The sequence below is a fragment of the Cucurbita moschata genome, unplaced genomic scaffold (genome assembly GCF_002738365.1).
Source record: "Cucurbita moschata cultivar Rifu unplaced genomic scaffold, Cmos_1.0 Cmo_Scf00047, whole genome shotgun sequence".
Taxonomy (NCBI): Eukaryota; Viridiplantae; Streptophyta; class Magnoliopsida; order Cucurbitales; family Cucurbitaceae; genus Cucurbita; species Cucurbita moschata.
The window spans coordinates 1723082-1745940 of record NW_019268563.1 but is presented as its reverse complement, the minus strand read 5'-3'; the positions used below and the strand labels follow the sequence as shown (position 1 = coordinate 1745940).

At 37.7% G+C, this 22859-nt stretch overlaps 1 protein-coding gene and 1 long non-coding RNA gene across 2 annotated transcripts in view; both read left to right on the top strand.

Moving 5' to 3' along the window:
• The first annotated feature begins 6387 nt into the window (after positions 1–6387).
• The window catches only part of LOC111434953 (methionine aminopeptidase 1D, chloroplastic/mitochondrial), a 20747-nt gene continuing 4275 nt past the window's right edge, over positions 6388–22859 (top strand). Inside the window, exons 1-9 of the mRNA XM_023072287.1 lie at positions 6388–6598; positions 6951–7017; positions 7553–7781; positions 8897–9058; positions 9163–9204; positions 16148–16219; positions 17020–17099; positions 21900–21997; positions 22263–22310. Coding sequence (XP_022928055.1) covers positions 6484–6598; positions 6951–7017; positions 7553–7781; positions 8897–9058; positions 9163–9204; positions 16148–16219; positions 17020–17099; positions 21900–21997; positions 22263–22310 — 913 coding nt within the window. The 5' untranslated portion in view covers positions 6388–6483. The remainder of the gene's footprint in view (positions 6599–6950; positions 7018–7552; positions 7782–8896; positions 9059–9162; positions 9205–16147; positions 16220–17019; positions 17100–21899; positions 21998–22262; positions 22311–22859) is intronic.
• On the top strand, positions 17108–21047 carry LOC111434954. The gene is made up of 2 exons (XR_002709009.1): positions 17108–18136; positions 18267–21047. It is a non-coding gene; the product is annotated as an uncharacterized LOC111434954 (long non-coding RNA).

Below are 22859 nucleotides of genomic sequence, written 5' to 3'. Positions count from 1 at the left end.
TTTTTTTTTTTTTTTTTTTTTTTTTTTTTTTTTTTTTTTTTTTTTTTACAAAATTAAGGCTTTAACGACATTTTAATTTCATCACAAAGGCAATATTTCTAGTAGTGATGATACATTAACCAAGATTTTATGTCTCAACTATTAGAGAAATAGAGATATAGTCTTGAATTTTTTAGTTCGTAATGAGTCCATCTACTTTCAAACATGTTACAATTAGCTCTTAACTTTAGTATGTATATTGTCTCCATGCTCTCAAATTTGTAATAGGTTAATCACTTCTATAAAAAAATTTCATCAAAATTAAATGTCAATTTTAATTCCATAACAACTTCTCTTTATATTATACAAACAATTTTGATTCGTAATATTTAAATCATTCTACATGTATAAGAAATTTCATTAAAGCATAGTAGTATTGTATATAATAGGGATTAAATCACTACAAATTATAACGTATAATAACTAAATTGTTATTTATTAGAATTCAACATACAAGGGTGTCATACCTTTACCTAAAATGTAAGAGTAGCACGTGGTTGAGTATTTTAAGAAATATTAAGTAACCCTATTATTGGGGTCGAGGAATGTAAACACATGTAACATGGTAATACCTATCCTCTTAACATAACATAGTATGACCTTAGGCACCTTTCTAGTCAAGCAAAGTTGGATGTGTAGTACTTCTCCTCCTGCATTGCCTTCAGCAAGCATGTGTTCCTTTCTGCTTCAGCGAAGGTGTTCAGTTCATCTACGTTGATGGCATGCAGTTCGGCCACCTCTTGTTTGAGTTCGCATGCCGCCAGTCTAGGTGGTTCACCTCCTCCCACTAGGCCTTCCATCCTCCAATACCTGGCCACCAGATCATCGTCGTGATCAGCTACCAGCGTCGAATTCGCAGTCCGTGGTCTTGCAAACTTCACTGGTTCATGGGGTGCAGTTGCTGGCGGCGGTGATGGTTTCCAATGTTGCGCTCCTCCTTCTCCTGGCTCGGTGACTAGGTACTCCACCGTGAATTGATTTGGGTTTTGGTCTACCTCGATCATGTCGTTCTACTGCCAGAAGGTGCTTTCGTCGAAGATGACATCGCGAGACACGTGAGCTCATCCCCCCGCAGGATCATAGAGCCTGTACGCCTTGATCCCGGGTTCGTAGTCGATAAAGACGACCTTCAGCCTCCTAGGATCGAGCTTGGCGAGGTGGGGACGCGCTACCTTCATGTATGCGACGCAGCCGAACACTCTGAGATGATGTACCGCTGGCTTTTTGTTGTACCAGGCCTTATGTGGCGTCTTCTTGTCAAGGCTTTGCGTTGGCGACCGATTTAGGAGATAGACGGTCGTCATCAGTAATGACCTTGCTGTCCCGAAGATGGTCTCATTTTGGCGTTCCACCACCCCGTTCTGCTGGGGGGAGTAGGGCGTCGTTAGTTACCGTTGCATGCCAAGCTCGTCGCAATACTTATTGAAGCTCGCTGAGGTGAATTCTCCGCCTTGGTCCGTGTACATCATTCGCATCTTCCTCCAGTATTCGGCCTTTGCTCGCACTTGAATGCGCTTAATCGTCTCTGCTTCCTCACTTTTCACTTTTCGCTTTTGTCATCAACCAGCAAGAGGAAGAGGGTCTTGTCGCCTGGGGTCGCCGTCCCCCTTGTGTAGTTTTGGCTGATCCTGCTGCAAGTGAAAAGTGAGGCGGCAGAGGCGATTAAGCGCATTCAAGCACGAGCGGAGGGCGAATGCGGGAAGAATATGTGAATGCTGCGCACGGATCGAGGAGAAGAATTCACCTCAGTGAGCTACGGTAAGTACTGCGACGAGCTCGGCATGCAGCGGCAACTAACGATGTCCTACTCCCCCAGCAGAACAAGGTCGTCGGGACAGCAAGATCATTGTTGATGACGGTCGGGTGCCTAGGAGGTTCTGGGGAGAGGCGGTAATGACGATAGTCTATCTCCTCAATTAGTTACCAACACGAAGCCTTGATGGAAAGACGCCACATGAGGCCTGATACAACAAAAAGCCAATAGTACATCATCTCTGAGTGTTCAGCTGCATCTTGCGTCCCCACCTCGCCAAGCTCGATCCCAGGGGGCTGAAGGTCGTCGTCATCCGCTACAAACTCGGGAGCAAGGCGTACAGGCTCTATGATCCTACAGGGGGGCGAGCTCACGTGTCTCGTGACGTCATCTTCGATGAAAACACCTTCTGGCAGTGGAACGATGTGATCGAGGCAGACCAAAACCCAAATCAGTTCACGATGGAGTACCTCGTCATCGAGCTGGGAGAAGGAGGAGCGCAGCATTGGGAACCGTCACCACCACCAGCAGCTGCACCCCCTGAACCAGTGGAGTCTGCAACACCACGGACTGTAGATTCGACCTGGATGCCGATCACGATGATGATCAAGTGGCCAGGTACCGGAGGATGGAAGACCTAGTGGGAGGAGGTAAACCACCTAGACTAGCGGCACGCGAACTCAAATAAGAGGTGACCGAACTGCATGCCATCAGCGCAGATGAACCGAACATCTTTGCCGAAGCAGAAAGGAACCCGTGCTGGCTAAAGACAATGCTGGAGGAGATGGGTCCATCACTGAGAACAAGACATGGAGTCTGAAGGACATGCCGCCGAGACACCGAGCCATAGGGGGTCTTCAAACTGAAGCGTAACGAAGAGGGAGAAGTTGTAAAACACAAGGCCCATCTGAGCGAAGGGCTACGTCCAGAAGCAAGGAGTGGATTTCGAGGAGATATTCGCACCGGTGGCAAAGCTGGAATCTGTCCACCTATTGCTGGCAATCGCGGCACATCATTTCTGGGAGGAACACCACATGGACATGAAATCCGCATTCCTCAACGGAGAGCTGAAGGAGACCGTCTATGTTCAACAACCACCGGGCTTCCTGGACAACGACAACCCTGACAAGGTATTGCGCCCGCACAAGGCACTCTATGAGCTTCAGCAAGTACCACGAAGCCTGGAACGCGAAGCTCGACAGTCCCCTACTGTCGCTGAAGTTCAAGCGTTGTGCCTTTGAGCATAGGATGTACATGCACGACCACAGTGAGCAATGACTAATTGTGGGAGTGTATGTCGATGATCTCATAATCACTAGAGGTGACATGGAAGTCCTCGGAAGATTCAAGAGAGAGATGTCAAAGAACTTCAAGATGAGTGATCTCGGCGTGCTCAGCTACTATCTCGGCATCAAAGTTCAACAGAGTACTGCCAGCATCACCATTGTCAAGGTGTGTACGCAAAGAAGCTGTTGGACACAGCTAAGCTAGCGGACAGTAACCCTATAAGGACGCCAATGGAAGCCTAACTCCAACTAAGGAAAGTTGGCACTACAACGACAGTCGACTCCACCAATTACCGCAGCATTCTCGGGAGCCTGCGCTATCTGGTAAACACACGTCATGCCTTGACCTTGCTTATTCCGTTGGATACGTGAGTAGGTTTATGGAAGCACCTAGGGAGAAACATCTTGTGGCTGTCAACCGCATCTTGCACTATGTGGCCGGAATTAGAGGCTGGAGTGTGAGATAATGCGTAGGGAGAGGAAAGAAGAAGCTTGAGTTAGTCGATTGCAATGATAGTGACATGACCGGTGACGTTGATGATCGTAAGAACACCAGCGGGATGATTTACTTCCTCTCAGGCGGCGCGATCTGTTGACAATCAACTAAGCAAAAGGTAGTTGCTTTCTCTTCTTGTGAAGCAGAGTACATTGCCGCTTCGACGACAGCAACACGGGATCTGGCTTGTGCGACTGATGGAAGAACTCCGAAAAAGAAGGTGATCCACCAATGCTTTACGTGGATAACAAATCTACGATCTCCCTGATCAAAAATCCAATTTTGCACGACCAGTGCAAGCACATAGAGATCAGGTTCCATTACATTCAGGAGGGTGCAGATCGGGAGCTTATCAAGATTGACTTCATCCGAATAGAGGAACAGCTTGTAGACATGTTCAACAAGTCTCTGGTGCAGGTAAAATTTAAGGAACTGCGTTCAAAGATCGGAGTTCAAATAATAAGATAGATATACCACAGGTTTTAGGAGATTGTTAATAAAAGCTTGAGGTTCCTTATTTAGCTTTTACACGTTTTACTCAGTTGATTGAATATTTTGATCATTTGACAAACACGTCGAATGAATTATCATTTATTTTTTAGGTGGCCATTTGTAGGGAAATGGCACATATTTAGTTGGACACTTTTAGGCCATTGTTAGGATAAGATGATTATTTAAATAAGTGAATCTCATCCGAAACAAAATCACTACTTTTTTTCAATAAATCTTTCTCTCTCTCTCATTTTCTATTTTCATTTTGTTCAACAAATTTCCTTCGGCCGTTTTTTACTCGGTTGACAATTTCCTCTCGATTGTCAGAAGTCCACAAAAACCGCCATCTCAAGCGACAAAAAAATCTACTGACGTTTGCACATACACGAGAGATGAATTCTACACCTTAATATTGTTCCTTATTGTCAGAATCAAAAGTGAGTTTCAGGTTGTCTTGTACCATCATAGATTTGGGTGTTATAGGTGTTTGTCATCCATAATACAACGTGGGAGGTGAAGAGGAAGGAGAAACGATGAAGAACCAAAGAAAAATGGCGAGACACAAACGTCGGAGCGATGTTTTAGAGGAGAGAGAAAATTGGTTAGAAAACGCGAAGGAATTGGGTGGAGAAGATGACGTCTATGGATCCAGGTCGGATTCGAATCAGATACTCGAGTAGCATCCCGACCACCAATAACCCAATTTCCCAAGGCCCAAATCAGTACAGGGCCTAATACACAAAACCCAAAAAGCTCAGCTCGATGTAGTGACGACCTAATGGTATGTACGTCCCGGAACCGTGCTCAATACACATAATGCGACTGTGACCCAAACCTTGGCCCACGAACCGAATCCCAATGGTCGCCGACCAATAGCCTTGAAGCCCATCCACATCCCACGACCCGCGTACCTGAGTCAGTGACCTGAAGTCTGTGCCTTGACCCATAACGCCACCCATGACGTGTCACCTCCTAAGAGCGACGCGTGTCGCATACACAGATGTCGACTCCTTTAGCTCACTTGCCGACTCAGACGGCTCAGAAATGGGTTATTGAGTTTGGGTTGCACTGTTTGATACCGATCCCTACATTTTCGACCCTCTCGGAGATAAATTTGACCTTAATTAAGGAAATTGAGGTCAGTATAGTGTCGTATTTCCAAATTTAAGTTAAATTAGGATAGAAATGTGAGTTATAAACGTACATAAGACAAACGTTCAAATAGGAAACAACTCCTGACGATACGTGGAACAACTTCGAGGAAACAAAATCTAAACATACTCAAGTTTAAGTAGAACGCCGACTAAGGCCAACCAAGTAAGTGACCTTACTATTGTCGTGATTACATTTGATGTTGACACGTGCCATATATTGATATGTGTCAAACGTTTGTGAATCAATATGACTATAAAATGATATATATGTTATGATATGTGAATTGTATGATAACACTTACGGTACGATGTGTTCAATGATATGTTTTAGATAGGATACGAGAAGGATGTGATAAACATAATGTAACGATATGACTAAGATCTGTTCATGAAACATTATGATTATAATAGATTGATAAAATAATACGATAAGGTTATGTATAGAAAACGCTATGGTTATGATAGATTGATAAACCGATACGATAAGGTTATGTATAGGAAACGTTATGATTATGATAAATTGATAAAATGATACGATAAGGTTATGGATAGAAAATGATATAATTATGGTAGACTGATGAGACGATAGAATTATAATAAGTTTAGGAAATGATATGACCAGAATATGTATATGGAACAATATAACTACGAAATGGACTAATTACTTTTTTAAAATAATCAAACTATGTGTTACTCTTATATTTCACGTAAAAATAAGCACCCGTGTATGGATAAGGTGGCGTAGCATTGAAGGCCATGAAACTAGTATTAGGGTAGTTGCATCAAAGTCTATTTTGTAGCCCTTTAGATCAATATATTATTTTATTCTTTTTTTGTTTTATTTAAATTTTACATGGTTTATTTCAGTTGTTTTTTTTTTTTTTTTTTTAAAGCTTTTATTAAGAAGTTCAAGTCAAAGACATCATTTTTAAATATTTTAAATAAAATTTTCTGCATTTAACGAACATGTCATGTATTTAGTAGCCGATATATTTCAATAGAAGAATTAGGCGTCATAGTTGGTATCATAAATTCTGTAGAAGTCTACAGTGTAGGGCTCAAAGGTATCCATGCGTGCGAGCATGGGTTCATCAGACGGGCTCACACGTACCGAAACCTAGCTGATCAGGTTAGCAATCTTTGAAGGACTCGTGCTAATCAGACGCGCATTGGATGATAAAAAGATAAAAAGTCTATTTAGTGTTTCGGCGTTTCAGCGTTTCAGCGACAGTGGCCGAGTGTGGACTGTGGAAGAAAGCAAAAATGGTGGGAGCCTTGTATGGAGAATCAAAACTCTTCTCATCCTTTCTGGGAGTTGGTGCTAACCATTTCCTTCACTCTCGGTTGCCTGTTCATCAAGTCTTCGCCTATAATCCAGGTATTCTTTTATCCTTCCTCGTTCATTTCCGTTCTATGTTGCTCTTCTTGCTTCAACATCTTTCCTTCGTTCTTTCTGAGTACTTGTCTTCTTACCCAATCGGTTAGCAATTCCTTAAAATCCTGTTGTTTCCCGTTATTCTCCAGTCATAATTTGCTGTTAAGCGATTGTAATCCAAGTTCAACATCTAATGACTCATTAATTAGAGCGTTTTTTTCTCTCGTGCTAATCCGTTCTAGTTTCCTGGTTATTGTGATGTAAGAAAACCACTTGCAATTTTTCGGCTGCTCGTGTTTTTATCTTGAGCGAAAAATCTGGGTAAAATGGAGGTAATCTGTATATTCTTTTGTAGGAGGCAAACATGTCTCAATGCAATTATCCAGGACACTTTCTGGTTTGGCCAACCTTTTCAATAGAAGGTACAAAGCTCCATAGTTTTGTTCTCTCGTTTTCTGAAAGTTACGTTTATGGGAATCGGTATTTTGCACTTATACAACCGAGGATGTAAACTGTTCCTTAATTCTCATGGAAAGTCGCATGTCAGTAAGTTCTATATATCCGTGATTTGTGAACTTCGAATGGTATACTGTGACGAAAGTTGTACATTTCATAATGTGCGGTGCAGATGGTAATTGGTAGCTACAAACATGTAAGTTACGTTCCCCCACACATTCGACGGTCATATAGTTGAAAGGGTGTTAGGATGAGTATTTTTATTAACATCTTAGATGTCTTTATATGTGCTTATTACATATTTACACTTGCACTCACACTGTAGCGTATAATTCTCCATTAGGGACTATATATTTGGATGTGGCCTTTGTGATCCAGTTTCTAAAGGGGTCAATACGTAAAGAATTGTGTCCGTTATTGTTTCTTGTAGTATATTTTAAGTATAAAAATATGTTGATCTTCAAAAGGTGTTGAATGAACCATTCTCATTGAAATTGATAGAAATTTGGACGAGATGCAAAATATGAATCGTAAACGTCTAAGACCTGGAAAAGTTTCTCCTCCTCGACCTGTTCCAGACAATATACCAAGGCCTCCTTATGTCAAATCTAAGCGACCACCTGGAATTGCTAGTGGACCTGAGATTCATGATGAGAAGGGTATAGAGTGCATGAGAGCTTCTGGGAGGCTTGCAGCCCAAGTTCTAGAATATGCAGGGACATTAGTAAAGGTATTTTTCTGCTTATTATTTCTCGTGCTGGGGTAAATTATATGTATCTATTTGCTCTACTTTCTTCTACTTTCAAATGATACTTGCTACTCTACATGTCTAATTGACATTTCTCTATATTAGAGAGCATATTGACATGAATTTACATATAATGTGACCATCTAGATTGCATTGGGGCAAAAGGAAGGCAAAAATCTTAACAAATGTACATATGTTGGCAAACAAAGTTAAATAATCAAACCTGTCCCAAATGATTCCAAACCTCTGATCTTTTTACTTATTTATTATTTAAAATTTTTTTGCTCCTTTCAAGCGAAGTAGCCTAACAAAGAGCTGAAACTACATCATTCCCCAAAAGCCCTCAATCTCTTACTTTTCTCCAAAAACATGCCTTTATAGAACAGTGGAAAGAAGCCTTGTGCTTCCTCCAAGTTTTATCAAATAAATTTTGACATTGAATATTCCCAATAAGAATATTTGTTATCTGGACAGTTGAAGTCAATGCATGAAAAATTTCAAAAGAGGTATCCTCCATGCGTCGTGTTTCTCAATCATTTAGGGTGTGTTCTTTCTGAAAAAGTAGGAAAGCATTTAGATCATCTGTTTATTCATTGGCACTTTGTTAATACTGAATGTGGCATGTAATGTCAGTTCCTGCACTCTCTGTGGTGGAGCTCCTTGCCTAAATATCTTTGGTTCCTTCAAATGGTGAGGCTAAGATCATAAGGTCGAATGCTACTCAACCTATTTTTTTGGATGTTTTGAGAATGAGGAATGGAGTTGTTTTTGAAATGATGAGGTTCGGAAATGAGCATGTCTTAATTCTTCTCATTGAGGTTTTAGCCATGAAGAAATGTTGTCATTTACTCTGTCTCCTTTTATATTGGTAAAATGAAGAGTGCAACTTTTGATCAAGTTTGGCTCATATCAGTACTTCCTTTTGTAATTCCATTTTTTCATTTACATGTTTCTTATCCAAGAAAAAACAACTTAAATGTAGCTATTCTTTCTGTTACTATGTTTAAACTACTTGTGTTTATCAGTCCATGATGTACCCATTTATTAATCGCCACTATATTTTATTGCAAAATTTTGGTTCTTGCTTCTATTGGCAGCCAGGTATTATGACTGATGATATTGACAAGGCTGTTCACCAAATGATAATTGATAATGGAGCCTATCCATCACCTCTGGGTTATGGTGGCTTTCCGAAGAGTGTATGCACGTCAGTGAATGAATGCATTTGCCATGGAATACCAGATTCCCGAGTTCTTGAGGTCTTCTCTTTGATTTCTTAGTAACATTAACAACATTTATTGTAAATCAATTGCTTGTTTTATGATGATGAATTGAGATGTCATGATCTTTTTTTTTTTTTCAGGATGGTGATATTATCAATATAGATGTTACCGTCTATTTAAATGTAAGCATTTGCAACTCTGAGCTTAATTTGTCTTAACAACAGTAGAAGAATGCATATTTGAAGCTCTAAATATCTTATACTGACCTTTATTTGACCTTGTGTACCTGTTCCTTTCATTTTATACACTATGCATGAGAATGTAAAGTTATATAAGCTTATCTTTCTGTTTTCTCTTTTGACAAGTTCTTTCAACTATTGAAAAATTTGTGCATGTAGGCAACAATATTACTCATCTTCAATTCGTATATTGTATTTGTAAATTATCTTGCTTTTCATATTAATTTTTAGAGAGGTACATGTGGATAGGATTATATGTAAGATTGATAGCTAGTTTGTTGTCGTAGTACAACTTTATTGGACTTTCTCCCTTAATTTGTAAGTCATCCAAGGATTATCTTCAACCATAAGAATTCACATAGCCGTTGTGCAATAGCTCAAAATTTTTGCTTTTTGCTTCTCCATGTTACCAAATTACCTCCAAGAAAAGTACAATGTCCTGTAGTAGATCTTTTGCCCACTATTGATCTAACATAGTCTGCGTTTGTGTAAGCTTACAGTGCAAGGGAATTGTTCAGTTTGGATATAAATTCATTTTCCTAAAGTTCCTTTTAAGTAATGTAATATTTTATATGTTGCCCGAAGGTGAGGCTCCAATGAATCATGCCTGAATTGGCTAATTACCCTCATTGAGAATACTGTCTGGTTGAGTGTGAGCTAGATATGTAAGCCTTCTACTAGCCTCTGATACATTTCTCTGTTCATCGTTGGTTCTTCTTTTGACTCTCCCAATTTTTGATTTGGATCTACTGGCATTGTTGTAGGGTTACATTCACTTTTTCTTGTTTCCATCTTAATGAAAATATCTTGAGAATATCTTGAGTTGAGTACGCTACTTCAACATTGAGGAAGTATTTTAGCCTTCCAAGTTCTTTGATCTCAAACTCCATCAATTTTCTTCTGAGTTCAAATTTTTTTTCCTCATTATCTCCCGTGACTATGATGTCATCTATATACACTGGAAACGCTGCAACTCTCCTTGATTCTGAATACTTGATAAAAAGAGTGTGATCTCCTTGGCTTTGCTTATACCCACAATCTTTCATCACCTTTATGAATCTTTTGAACCAAGCCTTTGGTATTTTTTTAGTCCATACAAGACCTTTCTTAATTTGCCTACTTTACCTCTTAAGCTTTCAAAATCGTGGAGGAATGCTCATGTAGGTTTCCTCATCTAGAATGCCATGAAGAAATGCATTCTTCACATCATACTATGTGAGTTGCCAATTTAAGTTGGCAAGGGTAACAATATTCTTACGATGTTGATCTTTGCAACTGGGAAAATGTCATTTGGTAATCTATATCGTAAGTTTGAGTGTACTAATCTTGCTTTTATCCTTTCCAACGTTCCATCAGCCTTGTACTTTACTTTGAAAAGCTACCTATACCTGATTATTGTTTTTTTTTTTTTTTCTTTTGGCCTATCCACAACTTTCCATGTGTTATTCTTTTCTAGAGTATGCATTTCTTCTCTCATGGTAGAGTATGCATTTTTGCTCTCATAGCATCCTACCATTCTCTTTTGGATAAAGTTTTAGATACAATGTTAGGTATAACAATTGAGTTTAGATCACGATGAAACTCTAGTGTGATGGTGTTAGTCTTTCGAGAGAGAAAAGTTTGATAGGGGTATAAGGGTTGTTTTGTGCATTCTCTAATAGGTTTTCGAAGAGCTATGAGACTATCATTTATTGGTACTTGTGTCACATTCTCATTTTGAGTAGAGTCAGATGTTTTGCCTTGTATTGGTTTTGAAATAAGTTTTCTTCTTGCATATACATGAGAGAACAACGGATTTGACAATGGAGGTGGAGCATATGGTTCAGTTGGTAACTCTACGATAGTAGGGGTGGACATTAGAAATATTATAAGGTATGGACTTAGTAGGCATCGACTCAATAATTGGTTATGTGGGCTGGTTATTTAGTGTGTCTAAGGGTTCGATTAGTTTCCTAGGGACCCTCATCAGTCTCTATGTTCTCCCCTGAAGAGAGGTATCAGAGAAGAACAATTTTATGTTTGGTAAATGTCACATCAATTGACGTGTAAGACTTCCTAGATGTAGGGTTGTAATATTTGTACCCTATTGTGGTTGAGAAATATCCTAAAAAGACACATTTTATTGCTCTCAAATCAAGTTTACCTCTTGGAGTATTGTGAACATGAACAATGGCAGTGTACCCAAATATGTGAGGTGTGAGACTATTTGATGTTTGAAAGTGAGAATGAAATTGGATGAGGACTTCTATTGAGCTTAGATTATTTTGGACATGTGATTGGAGACGATAATCACGTGAGTTGTAGTAAGAACTTGCATCTCCCTAGCAAGTTTTTTGCATGTTTATGTGAAAAAGTAATGCTTAGGTAGTGTGTTTGCCTCTCCCTAGTAAGTTTTGACATGTTTATGTGAAAAAGCAATGCTTAGGTAGTGTGTTTAAAAGGTGTCCATTTCTCGTTTCAGCCACTCCATTTTGGTATGGTGTAATAATAACACACAATAATCATGGATAATGCCTTGAGATGGGAAAAATGGGAATAAGGTTTGATTGAAATAATCTCAGCATTGTCTGTTCGAAGTGTTTTGATTTTGACTCAAATTGGGTCTGAATCATTAAGTGGAAGACAAGAGATATATTGCTTACATCTGATATTTGTTTGAAAGGAATAGCCATGTGACCTGAGTACAATCATCAATTAATGTGAGAGATCAACGAGCATTAGAAATACTTGGTACATTTTGATTAATGAGAAAAGAACAAGAGATATATTGCTAACATCTGATATTTGTTTGAAAGGAATAGCTATGTGACCTGAGTACAATCATCAATTAATGTGAGAAATCAACGAGCATTAGAAATACTTGGTACATGATTAATGAGAAAAGATAACGAGTATGTTTGGCAAATTCACATGTATTACACTGAAAATAAGAGATTTATAGTCCTTGAAACAAATCTGGAAACATAATTCTCAAAACCCTAAATAAGGAAAAAGTGATGTAACCAAATCCCATATTTATTGGAGGAACTAAAAAATGACACGGGTGTGCCGGGCTGACTATTCTCTCAGGTAATTGCAAGTTGTATAAGCCATTCAATTCTTTAGCAAGTTCAATCATTCGTCTTGAATTTTGGTCTTGAAAAACACAATATGATTAGGAGAAAATAACACTATAGTGGTTTTCATGGGTAAGCTTTTGTATGGAAAGGAGACTACTAGATAGTTTTGGAACATGTAAGATGGGTTCTAGTTTAAGAGTTTGAGAAATGAATACATTGTCTATTCCTAGGACGGATTTCATTTGCGACGGTAATTTTTCAGTTACTTGGACATGGTTTATAAGTTGCATCATAATCTACAATCCAAGAGTTAACCTAACTTATCTGTAGAGGTTTATACAAAAATTGAATCAAGACTTACTTGAGATAGTTAAGGTATTGGAATTTGATGGTTTGTTGAGCGAATCCAAGAACATCTTCAATCTTTCAACTCTTCATTATTAAATCCACTAGTTTCCACAACTGCTCCCTTTTGTTTTGATTTGGACTCCTCTGCGGTGCATACCTGCCTTCGACATGTAACGACCTTATTTTTCTATTGAAATAGAGCCGCCACTACATGCATGACCTGACTCTTAAGTATGAAACTATTCGTTTAAAATATTTCAAAAACAATGCTATGGACTTAAATGTTCGAAATAAAAGCTTAAAACAAAACAATAGAAAAGAAGTAATGTAAAAATTTAAATAAAACTATGGAAAAGAATAAAACAATGTTTTGGTATAACCTAAGGGCTACAAAATAGACAAAATGCAACTACCCTAACACTAGTTCCATGCCTTCATCACAACGCTGCTGTAATCCATATATGGGTTCCATACACTTTACCTGAAATGTAAGGGTAGCACCTGACTTAAGTATTTTAAGAAATATTTGGTAAGTAACCCCACTATTGGGGGTAGGAAAATGCGGAAAATGCAAACACATGCAATATGGTGGGACCTATCCTTTTAACATAAGATAGCATGGCCTTCGGTAGCTTTCCAGTTTGGGCAAGGTTGGGTGTGTAGTACTTTTCTACACATCACCACACGTGTGAGCTTGGGCCCACCAGACGGGCTCTCACACCCCTAATAATAATAAAATCTAAATAAATCTCTAGTAACAATAGATCTAAATCAATCCTTAGATTCTAGGTAACAATGGTGAGTGTTTCAAGTCTATATTAGACTATTGTTTTTCTTATTTATTTTCAAAGAATTACATATATCTTTAATAAGGAAGGACTGACTAAATCTAAATTGATAGATCTAAATTCTCTAGATATTAGGTAATCTAAATAAATCCCTAGATAATAGCTAACAAGATAAGATAAATCAAATAAATCTCTGTTGGGTAACAAGAAATCTAAATAATCCAACTACTTCCTTATTTGATGGGATTACACCAATATCCTTTGACACTCCCCCTAAGTAATATGTATCATTCATTCTCAGCTTGGATACTAACTTATAAATTACACAGATATCTTTAACTTAAGGCTAATCCTTCGAGGTCAAATTTTTCCCTTATTTAATGAGGTTACACAAATATCTCCTAATTTAGGATTAGGAATTACACAAATATTCCTTAACTCATGATGATTTCTTCAATAGATCTGATGGTCTTTTCATGTCTCCTTTTGATGGCTTGAAGATAAAAATCTAATCCTTCTCATTGAAACCTTAAAAGCTACCTTGGGTCTCACAATTAACCTATCAAAGTCTATGGTGAACACCATGCATGCATATGTCCATGGGTCTTAAAATTAACCTTTAAGAGCTAACTTCAAAATTAACCTTCCAAAGTATGTGGTTGTTGAACACTGCATATACGGATATGTCCATAGTTAAATGTTTGGAACTGCAAAATAGCTCTTCTCCCATTAATCTACCCAGCATGCTCTTGGGGCAATGCTTAAGGTTCTCTCCTTTTAGAAAATGGTATTACATAAAGTTGAGCAAAGAATTTATGTGGAGGAACAATAATATTTTTAAAGGGAAGTGTGGTCCAACCCCATTTAGATTTGAAAAAATGTGGCTGTCTCATCCCACTCTTGGAACCTCTTTACCCTTTTGGTGGGCAGTGGAGGCTCTAGGAAGATGGGAAGGTTATCGTTTTGTGGGTAAGCTTTTTGTTTGAAGAAGTCACTTAAAATTTCGAATCCTGAAGTATTTGGAGACTTGAAGATCAAGAAACAGGATTACTAAATCGCATTAACATGCTGAATAGACTGGAAGAGGTTGGTTCCCTATGCTTTGAGCAAAGGGAGGAAATGTTGTCTCTGAAAGTTGAGTTTGAAGAGGTTACTAGAAGTTAGACTATTAGCTAGAGGCAAAAGGCTAAGTTTAAATTTGCTAAGGAGGGTGACAACAACTCATTACCTACCATACATGCCAACTGTGGAGTTTTTGTGAGATTCTAACGGTACTTTGTACTTTCATTTTCATGTATTCTGTGGTGTGAATACATTATTTGTTCTTACAAAGTAAATGGATTACAACCCAATTTATACACTCTAAAAGTTACCGTAAAAAAATGATTCAAACTCGATGGTAGCTTTCTACCAAGGACATTAAAGTTCTATGAGTTGTTTGGTAATCAAATGTATAGGATTAGATACCTGTTCATGAGATTAGCTGAGGTGCTTGTATGCTAGCTTGAACACGTGGATATAAAAAATCTGTAATTGTAAATGGGCAGAAAAGAAAAGTGCTATACAAGGAACTATTTGCTTGCATGAGCCTGACAAAGATATTGTTTAGAGAAAAAGAGGATTTTGGAGAATACTTTAAAATTTTTTCATAAGGAAATTGGAAAACTACAAAAATAAATATGTTGGGTGAGGGCACCTAGGGGGCACACCCCAAGAAGCAATGTGCATGACATGAGTTTTTTCGAGAAGTGTTTTTTTCTTTTAAAAAGAAAACTGATGATACCAATTGAACAAATGGAGCAATAAAGGAGCAATAAAGGAGCAAACCAACCAGAACCAAAGAACCGATTGAGCAAAGCAAGTTATTCAAGGCGATTGAGCCAATTGAACCAATGAACCATACCAATTGATCCCAAAAAGTCAGTTGATGACGAACTCAGGAGCTGAAGTAAATGTATTTGAGCAGTTGAACAAAATGAGTACAAAAATAAAATGTTGATAGAGCAACAAATTTTGAGGGGTATGCGTGGGCTGTGTACTGAGTTGCGAGACCCTTGAGACTTTTGTTGAAGGTTTGATTTCTTGAAGGAAGAAGTAAGTTTCACGAGGACAACCTTTGGTCAGGTTCTAGTATATTATTATTTCATACAAAGTAAAAGAGGAACATACTGCCATACACTCCAGTGACGTTATAATGACAGAAAAAAGAGGTAAAAAGTCTTAATGCTATCTATACATATGAGCCCATTAATAAGGATCTGATATAAAGACTTATAAGATATTATTGGGTTGGGCCATTGTTTAGGAAAGCAATTAGCTAGTAAGTCCAACGTATTTGTGTCCATGAAATTGTCTCTGATCTTTCATTTTATTTTTCTTGAAGATGGTTGGTCTTTTGACTTGGGCATCTAAAGAAATAACCTTACTGCTAGGACTTCGAAGCTATCTTGATGTTCTGTAGCTTATGATGATTATATATTGTTTAGTTTAATGGGTGACCATTGTGAAATGTCTCGTGAGCTGATATTCATACACTTGTTTTCACACATTACACCGGAGATTGATATGTAAACCTCATCTAGAAAGGTGGGGAATCTATCAAATGAAGCATTAATAATTTTTTTGGTGTTATTCAATGAAATAAAAATTTGTAGCTATTAAAACTATGTCTGCTATCCTGCTAATTTGTAGGGATACCATGGTGATACTTCAACAACTTTCTTTTGTGGAGATGTTGATGATGAAGCCAGAAAACTTGTCCGGGTAGCTTTTTCTTTCTACTTTTGTTAATGAGTAGCTATTACAATTAGATATAGCTATGTTGTTCTTGTTATCTTTTGATACGTCACTAGTTATATATATATATTGTTAATATTTCAATGGAAAAAGTTGTTGGTTTTCTACAAGGACCGGTCTAGAACTTTATAATTTATTTGGCTTAAATTCTTGTCCGGCAATATCCAATCTGGCTTTACTTCATATAAGTGTGAGTATTGTAAAATTGGAACTTCTCCTACCTTCAACATAGGTACTACATGTTTTTTTTCCTTTTGGATTGAAGGATTTGTGATACTGAGCTAGGATGATAGGACAGTAATTTCTGAAAATAATAGAACTTCGTAATTACCTTGTTAAGTTTGGTTAAAGTCAAGTATGATATGTTTCAATGTCTAGATGCTGTCCACCATGGGTTCCATACATGGGTAATGTGATTTCTTCTGTACCGACTTCATGTGGTTGCATTCATCGTTTTTTTATATTCTGAAAATTTCCAACCGCTGGTTTCTGTTTGACCTGCCATAAGTTTAATTTCATGACTATGTTTGGGCTGAAATGCTGAGTGTCTTTGATTCTAACTGGGTAGTTCGCTTCATCTTGCCGCCATATTGCAAGACAAGACCCTTTGGGCAAATTTCTTTGTTTTACGTTCCAAATGATGAGAAATATGGTTTACGATATTAAAATCCTGCTCAATATTACCAAATATTGTAGGTTTGAGTGGTTGTTTCATAAGATCAGTTGAATTGTGCATAAGTTGTTTTTTTCTCCAATAACTGCTTTAGGTGACTAGAGAATGCCTAGATAAAGCAATATCCATATGCGCACCAGGAGTGGAGTTCAAGAAAATTGGCAAAATAATTCAGTAAGAAACCCCACTTTGTACTGCTGAACCATACGACACTATTGATGATTGTAGTTTCAAGGTTTAGATATTAATGATATTTTCTGTTTCCTATCAATAGAGAAAAAGGTTTAGGATTATTTTTTACTATGTGATTCCTTTTACAATTAATGGTAGCATGTTTGTGTTAAAATAACACAAAATATGAACATATTCTAATTCAATAAAGACATCTTTTGGGCTTTGCTTTTCTTTGAAAACATGTAATGTGATAGAGTAAGGAAGCACAATCTATTGCTGTAGAACTAATGGGGAGGGGAAGAGTTAAAGAATTACTTGAGGTTCAATTCAAAGAAGATTCTTCTGTGGAAAGCCTCCAAAGTTAGTTATTTATTGTCCGATCAGTCTGATTTCTTCTCTTCATAAAATTATTGCCAAAGCTCTTGCTTAGAGGTTGAAGAAGGTTCTCCCTTCCACCATAAGCGATTGTCAAACAACCTTTGCAGTGGGTATCCTAGATGCCATTCTTTTAGCTTCAGAAGTGGTTGAAGATTTGGACGTTAAGTAACAATAGGAGTATGTTTTGAAGTTGGACCTTGAAAAGGCTTAGGACAAAGTCGATTGGCACTTCCTTGATGTTGTTCTGAAGTTAAAAGGCTTTGATAGCTTGTGGAGAAAACGGATAAGAGGTGGTTTCTACTGAAAATTTCTCTGTTTTGATTAATGGTGAGCCTAGGGAAAAGATTTCAGCGGTAAGAGGTTTGAGGCAAGGCCTTTGCCCCCCCTCCCTCTCTCTTTCTATCATCAGGGAGGCTCTCAGCTGAGTGTTGCATGATTGTCAGGAAAGCAGAATCTTAAAAGCTTTTCAAGTTGAGGAAGCTATGGTCAATATGTCGCATCTCTAGTACACTGATGACATTGTTGAGCCTTTATGTGGAATGGAATACTTTGCCCGCATTGATTGGGGTGTTGGGTGTGGGCTCGCTATATTATCGAAATATGTCTTTGCTAGGTGGCTCTGGAGATTCACGCAAGAAGAAAATCCCCTCTGGAAGAAGGTAATCCCTACATTTATGGAGCTAATACTCACAGTTGAATGATGAGAAGGGAAAGGTAGCAGACCTTCGGTCGACGTTGCCAAAAGTTTGCTGCTCTTTGTTTGTTTTACTTAATTTAAAGTTGATGCAGGTGTTCAAATCCATTTTTGGGAAGATAGTTTGGTTGACCAAGATACATTACAGAATTGCTTTCCGGATTTTTCTGTGATTTCTAGCAAAAAAGGTGCTTCTATTTCTGAGTGTTGGGACAACAACAAAAAAGTTGGAATTTGGGCCACACATGGGGTCTCTTTGACAGGGAACTAAATAGTTGGGGTGATAATAGAAAATTTGACTTCGGTTCAGTGAGTTGGATGGCCTGGTCGAGCCTTTTGGCCCCTTGAGGGCTAAGGTTGTTATTCTTTGAAGTCAGCCTGCTTATGCGTTTCTAAAAATACTATAAGGGTAAAATCCCCTTGACCGCGCTGGTTTGGAGAAGCAAATGGACGCAGAAAGTAGAACTTTTCGGTCCTATGGCATTTAGAAGCCTTGATACTGATGAGATGATTCCGAAAAAAGGTTTTAAGTCTTGGGCTCTTTCTCAGTTGGGGTGCATATTATGCTTGAAAGAGGGGGAAGGTATAAACTACTTTTTTCTCCATTGCTTGTTTGCATTTCAGGCTTGAACTTTAATTTCTAGAAGTTAGGGATTGGGACTTGTCCTCTCCGGAGGATTGATGATTGGCTTGTGGAAGGCATAAGTGCTTTGAATTTGTCAAGCAAAGCTAGGATTTTGGGTTGCTATGCTATGATAGATCCTGTGGCAGATTTGGCTCGAAATCTATATTTTCAAGATAAGTTTCCTAATTTTGATTCTTTTTGTATTCTTTACGGTTCTTGATGGGCCTCTTTACATTCAAAGTTCTTTTATCAGCTATTGGAAACCGCTTGTTAAGTAGTTACCCTGGATGGAATTTCCTCTTCCCTTAGTAGTGTTGTCTTTTATTGTCTTTTTACCTTCCCTTACTTGTGTGTATCTATCTATCTATATGTATATATATAGTGAATGGAATAGAGTATTCTGATTCTCTCAAACCTTTAGCATTTACATGGCAATAGAGAGCTAGGTTAATTGGATTTTTTTTGTTAACCTAGGGATTTTTTTTTTTTTTTTTGTTAACCTATGGTTTTGTGAACCTTAGATTTTGTAGTTTGGGTCAGAGATTTTTGTCTAGACATGTTGTATCTGTGCATCCACTCCTGATAACTTTGAAAATTTCATTACGATTTCTGCAGAGGAGTTTGCTAAATTTCAACCATATCAAGTGTCATTATTGACATTATATTCTACTCCAGTTACTGCTATCACAAAGACTGTAACGCTTCTATATGCCTTCTTCCTCCACTTTGAAATGAGCCATTGACTTTGGTGCTACCAATCATATGACAGGCAATCCCAATTTATTCCCTAATCTTCTTTTTAAAAATTTTTTGTCTACCTTTTCACCTAATGTTACTATAGATGAAAAAACTACATCTCCAGTTTGGGTCTGACGCAATGAATCTTACCAAATCAATTTCATTGTCGTTTGGTTTAAATTTACCACAGTTATCTTTTGATCTCTATTAGTAAATTCGCTTGCAATCTTAATTCTTGCATCTTATTCATTCCTGGTCATTGCTTAATGCTTAGTTTAGGATCTTACAACGAAGAAGACTATTGGTAGTGGGCGTGAATTTGAAGGTCTCTGCATCTTTAAACCACAAGTATCTATAGCCATCATATGCTCTAGAGTGTCCACTTAGCCGCCATCACATGCTCTAGAGTGCCTCCTTCCTTTGAAGAATATTTCCATTTGGGTCATTTGTCTATCTCAATATTGAAGACTGTCATCCTCAATTTGATCATTTGTGAATGGAAAAAAATGGATTTGTCTGCAGTATGGTCCGCTCAACAAAGGATCATATGTTTTTGGTAAATAGTCGTTTTTAGTTTCGTTAGATTATGTGTCATGTTAGTTTGCTAAGTTTTAACATATGAGTTTGTATCCAAGAGTCAATACATGAGCTAGTGCTCTTATTGAGTCATAGAGGGTTTCAGTATTTTTTTTACCTTTGTTGACGATTATTCTCGTGTTACTTGGTTATTTTTAATGAAAAGCCATTCCAAGTTGATTTCTTATTTTCATAACATTCATCGGTAAATTTGAAATCAACCAGTTCTTTTAAAGTCCTATGGAGTGTAATGCTAAGAAATATTTCTAAAAAAGAGATACTCCTTATACAGTTAATTTTGTAATTAAGGGTATTCATGACACCCAACGTTTGCCGTTGAATGAAAAGTTAACTCAAGAAATGAGACAAATGAGTTGGCTCGATTGGAGGAGGGGTTCAACAACATTTTCTTGATTAGAGGCAGTGTCTTGAGCAGCATCCCAAATCTCTTTGATAGTTGAAAGTAGGAGAAAATTATCTCTAATCTTAGTGCTCATGGAGTTGATTAACTAGCTCATAACTTGATTGTTCTTGTGGATCCTCGAGTTTGGGTTAAGATGCTTTACCTGTGATATAATCTTCTCATCCACAGATCGTACATGAACATCATCACAGATTGTGAACTCTGAAGGTAGTTGTGGCCTTTGAGTTTGTGGCATGTTATTTGCATACTGTTGCTCTCAGTGAAGGGGAAAATGATATTTTGCGATTCTGATTCTTACAAGATTTAAAAGAAAAAAAGAAAAAAAAGAGGAAATGAAGCAATGGGGAAAAACAGACGTGAGGTCATTGTGAAAAGAAAGTGCATGGCGACAACTGATGATGATGGCAATGACAACTAATGAAGACAACAACAAAGGAGGTTTTTATTCTAAATNCCCCCCCCCCCCCCCCCCCAAAAAAAAAAAGGCCTACATGATTTTTTTGGTGGGGACGACGAAAATGAAGTAGATCTGTGACGTTTCGCAAAGGAGATAATCGCAACTTCATTTGAAGTTGGCAACAACAGTGACATGCAAGGGTTTCATCAAAAGGTAGATTTGTGAGGATTTCGACTGTGAGGGTTTTCAACAACTACAAGGGTTTTGACTTTGGGATGAGCAATGGCTCATCTTTGGGAGGAAGGTTAGTCTGGTGACAGCGGTTAGTGTTTTGGCGACGAAGCTAGGGTTTTGATACCATGAAGCTATGCATGACAAAAAGAAATTTCTTATTTCTTGAGTGGCAGATAAACTCTTAACTTTATACAAGAAATTGCTCAATCATAAAGCTAGAATGAAGCAGTAAATCTAAACCTATATGAAAGGAAAGATAGCAAAATATACCCAGAATATATGGAGGAAATAATCTTAAGCAAGTCCTATTAACGGTTGAATCAATTAAGAGCTTGATTTTCTAAAGATCATATATTCTTTTACTTTTAATTTTAATTTTTGAAAAACTATTGTTGGAGCAAATTATGTGCATTTCTCTAATGGATTGTTTGAATTAGGTATAATATCTTTGGTAGGTGGTTGCTAAGATTTAAACTAATTTATCTCAAAGAAATTTTGCTTCACACTCATATATGGTTGTGTGATTGCAGGGTAATCATTAATTGGATTATTGTGTTGAAGCATAGTATTTATGAATAATTGTTATAAGATACTTGGATAGAACTCTGCACTTATTCTGTTGATGTTAATGAATTGTTTTGTCCATCTGTCCAAGACTAATTTAAGACAATGTGATATCTTGCGGAATAATGAAAATCTCCATTCTCATAATTTTCTCTGTTTCTCTAATCAAGTGACCATGCAGATAAGCATCGATTTGGTGTAGTTCGACAGTTTGTTGGCCATGGCGTTGGACGTGTGTTTCATGCTGATCCAGTTATTCTTCACTTCAGTAATTATTCTGCTCTTTAGATGCTCGCTTTTACAATGTGGTTTTTGTGTCATGCTGGTTTATCTAACATGGTTTTGATCTTTACATGTTCTTTATGCACATGATTATAAAATGACAAATAAATGACTTATATGGACCTCTTTATAATTTGATCAAGAAAAGGTTTCCTGCTCTTCAGTTTATTTGCTTTTGCGTTATTTAACCAATCACATGAAAAAGGGAAATTATTGTCAGATACTTGAGAAAGATTTCTTGCTCTTTTCAGGGAACAATGATGGTGGGCGCATGGTGTCGAATCAAACCTTTACAATTGGTATTATATTTCATTCGTTTTAGTTTTCCTGTGTATTATGTTTATCTACATTTTTTTTCCTCTGATGATTACCTTCAACATGCGAATAACGTCAGCATGCGAAAGTTATGAATAAAAAATTCATATGTAAAGTGGTTGAGTGAAATTACACTTGCAATTATATTTCAAATATGATCCGAGTCATTGGGATTTGAATATTATGATAAATTGTATTTCCACCTGTATTTTAGTTAGAACCAAAGAAATCTTATATCCTTCATCTTTATTTCTGTCCTCCATCAATTCAGTAGTAGAGCCCAAATAATCCAAATGTTTTTCTCCACCTTCTATGTTTGCTAATATCATCAGTCTACATATTTCTTGCCCTTGCCATTCTGTGCGTTGCCAACTTTTTCTCCAGCCCCTCTAGTGTATATGTCAAGGGAAAACTTCTAGGGAAATTGTTTGGTGTATCGGAGTTGTGACGCCCAGTCCCAAACTGTTCTTCCTGGCCTTGAATTCTGTTCGGAAAAAAAAAACAGTGATAAGTGTAACTCCCCCCGCCCCCCC